Here is an 11,074-nt window from a genome sequence, read left to right as displayed (position 1 = left end):
ACTTTTTAGATATAGGTGTTTAACAAATGTTTCTTACATCATAGAACATGTAGTTCTCCCATTCATCAGACAGGCATGAATGCTACCTAAAATAACATATTTAATGGGAAATCGGTTTAAAGTTCTACAGTGTCATAAATGGTCAATAGGTCGGCACAAACAAAAAGGTCAATATGCACTAGTTTGACATTGACAAAGGCTCAGCAATTACTCCATCATCAGCCAAGGGCACCACCTATTCTACTATATATCTAGTGAGATTCACTCCAAGGACTATACAAATAAAGGACCTCTGAGAAATTGCTCCATGACTTTTATGTTACATGTATTAAATACTGTATATATACAGACAATACCTCTTTTAAGTATATATTATATCAGTGGTTCCCAAACTGTGTGCCTAGGCACTCTGGGGTGCCTCAGGACACTTGCAGGGGTGCCTTGGGTTGGTGGACCAGGATCAATTCATATTATTTATGGTCAATGTAACAGGCAAAATCAGTGCTGGTGGCTGGCAATCATAATATATTTGGACAAACAGAAGCAAATCCTGTCCCTCACCAGATAACTGTGACATATAAACACAATGCACTTAATTCAATATGTTTTTTTCAGAATTTCTCGATAAGAAGCATTTAGCCTAGGGGTGCCTTGAAAATATTTTGATGCTCTAGGGCGCCATGATTCAAAAAAGTTTGGGAACCCCTGTATTATATAATAAAGTTTCTAGAGCTGCTTCTATTATTCATTTGTTATACTGAAAAGCTGAATTGCACGCTATACTGCCTTCATTATCAGAACGTTTCTTGCATGTTCAATTTTACTCCGATACCATTCACTTCTGTAAGCGGATGACTGAACATATTTTGGAAATTGTGGTGAGCACAATCCTTTCTAGATCTAGTCCATGGTTTTATGATGTTTGATTCTGCCATTATCCTAGGGATATCCTTTAGATATATGCAATTTTGGTGACTTGATCTAAAAGTGCCACTGAAGAACTCCCATATGTCACCCAGTAAGGAAGAATGCTAATAATGCTTAGAAGTTTTTCCTGACATCTTTTGTTGAAACAGAAGTTAATATGCAAGACATATACCAAATCTTTCTTTTTAAATAGTGCTTTTTGGAGGGCCTAGCCACGTCCATAAAACTGGAGCATTAGGGAAGGCATCAATGACTTTTCACTGTAGTAAATAATCCAACCATTTTACGCTAGGAACTTTATCCCCAAACTGTTATGTCTGGCGATATTGTATTTTCTATCATAGGAATGTCATTCAGACAAGGCCATATGATGTATTCCTGTTTTTTTAAAGAAGCCATAAGAACTACCAGCACCTTGGTAAAAGTTATCAGAAAAGTGAAAAAAGTCTAAATGGGAAATATATGAACTGGAAGTGTTGGCGAGCCCAAAGAAACGGATAATTCTGAGCATCAATAGGAATGAATAGAAAGGCATCTATTGAGCGAAGGAAGTCTATGTCCTCTACTGCATGGAGAATGGTCTGACTATGCTGAAATATCCTGCGTAAATTAATTGAGCAGTGTCAGACGGAGAACTCTTTGGAAGTCCACAAATGTCTTTTCTTCCAGATAAAGCTTAAAGCCTCTCTGCATCAATGAAACAATAGATATTATTTCTTCCTCCAAAAAGGCTGTAAAATGCTTCATAATTATCCAGTTCAACTGGTAAGTCAATAACTCCGGGATTCACCTATAGGTTTCCTCTGGGTAGAGTAGAAGTCAAAATTGCACACCTTGCTGATGATGTATGAAACTAATAGATCCTCCTGGAAAACATACATTTTGCCATATACTTGTTGAGGTGTATGGTGATAACGTCATTTCACAGAATAAGATTTGTTGTATTGCCATTGATAACTGCAAGACATACAAAATGACCAGCAATCTGGCCAGCTGAAAAGAAATAAGAAATAAATAAACTTTTCAGGAATGGTTTGAGAAGCTTGGCCTGCAAATTTCCCAGATTTAAGTCCAATAGAGCATCTGTGGGAAGTGCTCGAAAAACAAGTCCGAGCATCGGAGGCCCACCTCACAACTCGCAGGACTTAAAGGATTTCTGCAAATATTTATGTGCAACATAGCACAATATACCTTCAGAGGCCTTGTGACTTCATGCCTTAATGAGTCAGAGCTACTTTGGTGGCATAAGGGAGACCTATAAATCAGGAAGGAAGTTTTGAGCATATGACGGTTTATGATTATATATATATATTTATATATATATATATATATATATATATATATATATATATATATATATATATATATATATATATACACACACACACACACACACACACACACACACACATACATACACAAGGTGGGTGCGGCCTGGCACTCCCTCCTCCCGAACCCTGATACCCCGGTGCCCTCCGAACAATATGGATATGCTGGGTAGGAAATCAAACAGCGGTGGATACACTAGCACCTTGAAAAAGGGACCTGCGAGTCCCGAAACGTTGGATTAACCTGTTAGTGTCCATCTTAATAACACTGCTTTGAAAACCATCCTCGGAGTGCCGCTGTTTGGTTTCCTACCCAGTATATATATATATATATATATATATATATATATATATATATATATAGATTTTTCCAAGGGATCCGCACTCACATCTCATCAAAATGCAAAGGGGGGGTGCTCCATAAGATGGGGAGACATCATGGAATATAGGAATAGAATGGGCACTCACCAAGGACTAGGTAATCAAAGTGTTATTTTATTGACATCAAGTCGACATACCATCCGACGTAACGACACGTTTCGGTCTATATAAGACCATCATCAGGAAAAGTGCATCAAAGTATCAAACAACAGCAGAACAGCAACCTGACATCCGTCCCTGGGGAAGGACACAACTGTACTGCCCCACCGGGTCAGCCTAAATACCCATAGACCGGAAGTAATCTCACTTCCTGTCCAGTAACCCATTGAGCTCCATATCATTTTCAAATAGTGCAACGAACAACATATAAAGGATAAAGGTAATACACATATCAATGTGGGTGGCGCTATGCTATCTGCAATTGGCGCCGTTCAAATGCTTGTAGTAAGAAGTAAACTAAACATACGTATATTGGCCGGAAACGATGATTGCGTTCCATCCACTGGGCGGAAGCGGTCTTCTGCGTTCCACCCGGCTAGGACGCATCCCGGATATGACGCTTTGCGTTTCATTCCCCGAAGGGGAAATGACGCTTTGCGTTTCACACGCTGGAAGTACTCGTGCGTGTGTTAATGGATAGACTACAGTCTATGGACATGTGGGGGTATGACGCTTGCGTTCCAGCAACCCGGAAGCAAGCTTTTAGATGGTTGTAAACTATGTAATGTTAGTTGTGTATGGAGATAGCAATATTGGTTAAGTAAATAGGCCAACCCGATCGGCATCACTCTCACCCTTTGTACAGTGGTGATTATATACATATATACATAAGATACTAAAGTAGTATGAAGAAAAAAAACACACAGTATTTACATCATAATAAACAAAAAGATAAAAAAACGAAAAAATATGCAAAACAATAGCGTATTTTGCACACAGAATCTAATCAAGCAAAAATATCTGTATTCAACTAATCAGCTTTCAAAACCAACAGTACGCAGGCTTCTGACATTGGTTGGTCATGAATATTGTTATGTCCCTGATTGGTGGACAAAATTAATGTCAACAGTGTAATTATCAAGAATATTCTGTAAAACTATTCAATGTGTCCAATGCATGGACACCTGATTACAGTGACACCAGTATACAGCAATATACAAACAATATGAAAAGAAAAAAAGGGGGGGGAAAAAAAGAGGAAGACGGGATGGGGGGAAGGGGAAGGGGAATAGCCTGGAGACACCACATCACGTTTCAAAAGAACTCAAAAATCGCAACTAAGGCAATGAAAAAATTAATCATAAAAAGCAAGAAAAACGGAGGGTTCACGGATGTTCATATATATCATTTGAGAAAAATGGAGAGAGGATTATACTCATTTAATCCCCTGGGAGCAATTGTGTCCAGATCAAAAATCCACTTAGCTTCCCTCTTTTTGAGCATGAGGTCACGATCCCCTCCTCTCAACGGTTTTGGGACATAGTCTATGAGCATACATCGTAGACTTGCTACGCTGTGGCCCATAGCTAGGAAATGTTTTGCAACAGGTTTGTCCGATGTTTTACTCTCAATGGCCGCTCGTATTGAGGTGCGGTGGTTCGCCATTCTGTCGCGAAAATTCCTCTTGGTGAGTCCAACATAATAAAGGCCACATGGGCACAATAAAATGTAGATTACATAATCCATTCTGCAGTGTAAGCGATACTGGATTTTTATTTTTTTCCCACTATGTGGGTGGGCAAACGTGGGGCCTGTGAGAAGTGACCTGCATGTTGTGCAGTCGCTGCATCGATAGCAGCCCTTCTTAGGAAGTGGAAGCCATTGGTCACGTTGTTCACTTGGTTGTAGCAACGGTCTCATCAGTAGGTCCTTTAGGTTCCGACCTCGTCGGTAAGCACACATCGGGGGAACCGGACTGATCTTAGAGAAGGCTGTATCACTTGAAATCAACGGCCAATTTTTCACCAACTGCTGTTTCCTTTTTGGCGCCTGTACATCACACGTATTGGTGTAGATGAGTCGTGGTCGTGAATCATTTTTGCACTTTTTAGGGGTTGCCCCTGAGAATCTAGACCTAGCCTTGGTGAGGCAACGTGTGAGTGTTGCTTCTGTGTAGCCACGTTCACGGAACCTTTCGGTCATATCTGTTATTTGTATCTCTGCAGTAATGGTTGAGGAGTTGTTCCTGAGAACCCGTAGGAACTGCGAAATTGGGAGGTTCTCTTTGAGGTGTGAGGGGTGGTGACTCGATGCATGAAGAAGGGAATTTCTATCCGTCTCCTTCCGATACAATCTCGTACCAACTCCAGGTCCTTCACGATAGATCGTTACATCCAAAAAATTAATTTCAACTAAACTAAAAGAAAACGTGAAACGGATGGGTGTCTCCAGACTATTCAAAAATGATAACATATCCTTCAGCTCCTGCTCGGTACCCAACCAGATTAGAAAAACGTCGTCGATGTACCGACGGTAAAAAAACAACTTAGTACCAAATCTAGGAAGAAGGTAGGTACACTCATAGTTAGCCATGTATAAGTTGGCGTAGGCTGGGGCCAAATTGGACCCCATCGCCGTACCATTGACTTGTAAAAAGTACTTGTCTTTGTACAGGAAATAATTGTGTGTTAATACTAGTCTGGTCAGCTCGACCAGAAACTCTGTCGGAGGACCAATTCTAGCGGTATCTTGTAATGTCTGTTTAATTACTGCTAATCCTTCACCATGTGGGATCACAGTATATAGTGATGCCACATCCATGGTCACTAGGATCGCTGATGATGGTAAATCCGTCAGGGTTTTCAGACTGTCCAAGAGATCCCCAGTATCCCTCACATAACTTGATGTTCTTAATACAAAAGGCTGTAGATGGTGGTCAACAAACTGTGCCAAAGGCTGCAGAACGGATCCCCTGGCCGAAATGATAGGACGACCAGGGGGATCCGTCATGCTTTTGTGAACCTTTGGCATAGTATATATGATCGGGCAAATCGGGAAATCAACTTTAAGAAAACCATATTCATTTTCATTAATCCAGCCTGCTGATCGTGCAAGATCAAGAGTATTGTCCACCATTTTTTTGGTGTCAGGTCCTGGATCTTTTGAAAGACATTGGTATACTGATAGATCGCTCAGCTGGCGTACTATCTCTTTATCATAATTTGCCCAGTCTTGGACAACCAACGCCCCACCCTTGTCTGCCTGACGGAAGACAAGGGTGGCGTTGGCCATCAGGGTCTTTAATGCCATACGATGTGTTGCTTGTAAATTGTGAAAGTAAGGGGACGGGGGATCCCTTGCACAGTCTGTCATCCTGAGAAACGTTCTCATACTGGGGTTCGAGCTTGTTGGATCAAATGTGCTTGGCGGTTTAAACCTGGATGTTTCACATACGGTATTATCTTTGTTGTTAAAAAATTCACGTAGTCTAAGTGTTCGTCCGAATTTATAATGATCCACTGCCGTGCGGAATGGTTGATGCTCGCAGGTGGGCACAAACGAGAAGCCGAGAGAAAGCAATTCAGTTTCGTTGTCATTAAGGGGATAACTAGACAAATTTATAACCGTATTTATGGCTTTCGATTCTTGCCTCTCCTTCTTTTTGTTATAGCCGCCCCTCCTAGTGGGGTATCGGCGTTGTCTCTCGCGATATTCCGGTTTGCGGCCCGGGTATCGCGAAAAAAAGACCCTGCACCGGTTGGAGGTTTATTAAATCTTTGTTCGGGCTCACCTCGTTCTGAATCAGAGTTGGAGGGAGATGTTGAGGAGTAGTTTTGTCTCTGGCGATATTGTCTATATTGGTTCCTATTTGGTCCTGAGTTACCTTTTAACCACCGATAGACCTGGTGGGAGCTATAATCGTTATCTACTGTGACCAATTTGCGCCTTTTGAATGCTATCAACTCCTTCTCGAAAGTGCCAACCTGTTCCTTCAACTTATCCGTCCATTTGTTCTTTTTGTCAGCTAATAGAACAGATAAATAAGTCGCATTAAATGTCTCAATTTCAGTGCGTATTTTACTCAGTTCTATGCCCACTTCTTCAATTACAAGGACCATCAGGTCCAAAGCACATTTGTTGAGTACTCCACACCATTTAGCGCAGAACGCTAGGTTATTGCGTCCAATGGTGGGAGTATTCACAACTCTAAACCCCCTCGGGATTTTTTTGTTTCTAAAGTATTCAGATAGGAACTGCCCATGAAGGGTCAGTTCTACTTCTCTTTTCTTTAATTTGTGTAACCGAAAGTAAAGGTCAGTCGGAGTGTCATCTGGAAGTCTAGAGAACTCTTCGGCATTAAACAACACTTTATCCGCGTCGTCATCTGTTAATGATATTACATTGTACTCTACTTGGCGATATAGTGCTTCATCCAGGATATGGGTCGAAGAGGCTTGAGACATAGTATGGCACACTGACCTGTTACACCTAATTGCATCAACACAGGTCTATATAGGAGCTAGGAGCCTCAGGATATGTCAAAAATAAAAAATGAAAAAAATGAAAAAATGAAAAAAAATGAAAAAATGAAAAAATGAAAAAATAACCCAAAAAGTGAAAAAAATGAAAAAATGAACAAAAATCACACAAAGTACAGGGTCGAGTGAACTCACAGTCGTATCACAATTCCTCTGGTATGGAGTCAAGTAGCAGTTCCAAATTATTTTTGAAGATACAACAATTTGTAGAAATTCCGGGGTGCTGGAAACTAAATGTATCAATCCACAGGATAGACCATCACATAGAGATTTTTCCAAGGGATCCGCACTCACATCTCATCAAAATGCAAAGGGGGGGTGCTCCATAAGATGGGGAGACATCATGGAATATAGGAATAGAATGGGCACTCACCAAGGACTAGGTAATCAAAGTGTTATTTTATTGACATCAAGTCGACATACCATCCGACGTAACGACACGTTTCGGTCTATATAAGACCATCATCAGGAAAAGTGCATCAAAGTATCAAACAACAGCAGAACAGCAACCTGACATCCGTCCCTGGGGAAGGACACAACTGTACTGCCCCACCGGGTCAGCCTAAATACCCATAGACCGGAAGTAATCTCACTTCCTGTCCAGTAACCCATTGAGCTCCATATCATTTTCAAATAGTGCAACGAACAACATATAAAGGATAAAGGTAATACACATATCAATGTGGGTGGCGCTATGCTATCTGCAATTGGCGCCGTTCAAATGCTTGTAGTAAGAAGTAAACTAAACATACGTATATTGGCCGGAAACGATGATTGCGTTCCATCCACTGGGCGGAAGCGGTCTTCTGCGTTCCACCCGGCTAGGACGCATCCCGGATATGACGCTTTGCGTTTCATTCCCCGAAGGGGAAATGACGCTTTGCGTTTCACACGCTGGAAGTACTCGTGCGTGTGTTAATGGATAGACTACAGTCTATGGACATGTGGGGGTATGACGCTTGCGTTCCAGCAACCCGGAAGCAAGCTTTTAGATGGTTGTAAACTATGTAATGTTAGTTGTGTATGGAGATAGCAATATTGGTTAAGTAAATAGGCCAACCCGATCGGCATCACTCTCACCCTTTGTACAGTGGTGATTATATACATATATACATAAGATACTAAAGTAGTATGAAGAAAAAAAACACACAGTATTTACATCATAATAAACAAAAAGATAAAAAAACGAAAAAATATGCAAAACAATAGCGTATTTTGCACACAGAATCTAATCAAGCAAAAATATCTGTATTCAACTAATCAGCTTTCAAAACCAACAGTACGCAGGCTTCTGACATTGGTTGGTCATGAATATTGTTATGTCCCTGATTGGTGGACAAAATTAATGTCAACAGTGTAATTATCAAGAATATTCTGTAAAACTATTCAATGTGTCCAATGCATGGACACCTGATTACAGTGACACCAGTATACAGCAATATACAAACAATATGAAAAGAAAAAAAGGGGGGGGAAAAAAAGAGGAAGACGGGATGGGGGGAAGGGGAAGGGGAATAGCCTGGAGACACCACATCACGTTTCAAAAGAACTCAAAAATCGCAACTAAGGCAATGAAAAAATTAATCATAAAAAGCAAGAAAAACGGAGGGTTCACGGATGTTCATATATATCATTTGAGAAAAATGGAGAGAGGATTATACTCATTTAATCCCCTGGGAGCAATTGTGTCCAGATCAAAAATCCACTTAGCTTCCCTCTTTTTGAGCATGAGGTCACGATCCCCTCCTCTCAACGGTTTTGGGACATAGTCTATGAGCATACATCGTAGACTTGCTACGCTGTGGCCCATAGCTAGGAAATGTTTTGCAACAGGTTTGTCCGATGTTTTACTCTCAATGGCCGCTCGTATTGAGGTGCGGTGGTTCGCCATTCTGTCGCGAAAATTCCTCTTGGTGAGTCCAACATAATAAAGGCCACATGGGCACAATAAAACCTTTATCCTTTATATGTTGTTCGTTGCACTATTTGAAAATGATATGGAGCTCAATGGGTTACTGGACAGGAAGTGAGATTACTTCCGGTCTATGGGTATTTAGGCTGACCCGGTGGGGCAGTACAGTTGTGTCCTTCCCCAGGGACGGATGTCAGGTTGCTGTTCTGCTGTTGTTTGATACTTTGATGCACTTTTCCTGATGATGGTCTTATATAGACCGAAACGTGTCGTTACGTCGGATGGTATGTCGACTTGATGTCAATAAAATAACACTTTGATTACCTAGTCCTTGGTGAGTGCCCATTCTATTCCTATATATATATATATATATATATATATAGGGATCTGTAGTGGATGGCACTCTCGTATTAACTTCAGTCAATCAGGCCGGTGCCCTCCATGATACCTCCACTCTGGAAGTTACTATTCATGCGTCCACTTAGGCGGCACTCACGGCAATAAAATCAGGCTGACAGCAACGTGAATTCCAACGTTTCGAAAAACCTTTAATTTTTCGTCATCAGGCTACCCTGATGACGAAAAATTAAAGGTTTTTCGAAACGTTGGAATTCACGTTGCTGTCAGCCTGATTTTATTGCCGTGAGTGCCGCCTAAGTGGACGCATATATATATATATATATATATATATAGATAGATAGATAGAAGGAAGAAGAGGTAGATGTGCGCTCTGTCTAGTTCACCACTCCTGTACATTAATGATCATACATTGGTACATAAAAATCACATTTATTCTAATTTTAAATAAAAATTAGTTTGTACAAAATTCAATGTGGATAACAGATTCAAGTACACTTTGTTCAAGTAATTAACAGCAGATCCAACTTCGAGATATGCAAACTTCTTTGGATACGAAACCCTATATATATATATATATATATATATATATATATATATATATATATATATATATATATATATATATATATATATATATATATATATATATATATATATATATATATATATATATATGCACACACACTGCTCCATACAAGTCTTGTTATGTGTAAATTAACTGGCTTTAAACATTAACATGGAATGGAGCTATATTAAATTTTCTGATTTTTTTTTATTTTTCTATCAAAAAGTGATACTGATCTGTTATGCTGTGTCATATACTCTGTTACTGTATATATAAATGTAATCCTCACTGTTGAAACATAGGGTTATCATACTTCTTTTTCACAATCATTATTAAAAAGGGTTTGACAAAGAAAAAACCTTACCATAAGGGCAGCTAGTGACATGAATCCTATCAAGTTGTTCCAGAGCTTGTCAATTTCTTTCAACTGCATTTGCAGTTTCTCACTGCATACAGCGGTGGCCTTGATACCCAATTGTACTCGCTTGGTGACTCTGTATACTTCAATTACACCTGCAGAAATTAAAATAGTGGAATTAACCAGGGTGTGGCTGGAACTTTTTCAAGTAGTGGATAAGCAAAAGTAAGCCAACCAAATGTATGATAAAATTATTAGGAAGAGTTTAGTTCTGAAAATGTAGAGTTAACTTAAACATTGTGGATCCATAGCTGTATCCCACCAAACCTGTTTACAACTCTCCCCTAAAATATGAAAACCTGGAAACACCACATGAAGGGGTGTTCTATAATAGTATAATAAACAGAAAATTGCGGTAGAAAACTAAATCGTTTTTAAGCAATGAAAAGTTAGATTTGAATTTTGCTTATTGTACCACCACTTCTGGGGAACATTAGGAAGTATTGTATTCCAAAGTCATTCCAACATTGATGCCAGACTAGTTCCATCAATAAATTGACTTCTTCAAGGGGGTGTGTATTTTTCTCCTGAATCTGCTTCTAGTGTGTCTCCTGAATATTTCCCAGGCTTAAGTAAAACTGTAGATTTTAGTCCTGTAACTACTTGTAACCTTTCAGATACTGATGCTTTAAACCCATGATAAACACTTTGTTAGCTGCTGTTGCTGCCCAGATCCTGGCAAATGTTCTGGAAATTCTCCCATAT

The 11,074-nt window shown here is 39.8% G+C and overlaps 1 protein-coding gene across 1 annotated transcript in view; it reads right to left on the bottom strand.

Moving 5' to 3' along the window:
- The window catches only part of SYNRG (synergin gamma), a 112,549-nt gene that overhangs the window by 5,038 nt on the left and 96,437 nt on the right, over nt 1–11,074 (bottom strand). The window contains exon 17 of the mRNA XM_083173096.1: nt 10,316–10,464. Within this exon, the coding sequence (XP_083029222.1) occupies nt 10,316–10,464 (149 nt within the window). The remainder of the gene's footprint in view (nt 1–10,315; nt 10,465–11,074) is intronic.

Source organism: Crinia signifera, chromosome 2 (assembly GCF_055691185.1).
Source record: "Crinia signifera chromosome 2, ASM5569118v1, whole genome shotgun sequence".
Taxonomy (NCBI): Eukaryota; Metazoa; Chordata; class Amphibia; order Anura; family Myobatrachidae; genus Crinia; species Crinia signifera.
Note: the sequence above shows the minus strand (reverse complement) of the source record. Positions and strands in the feature narration are given on the sequence as shown.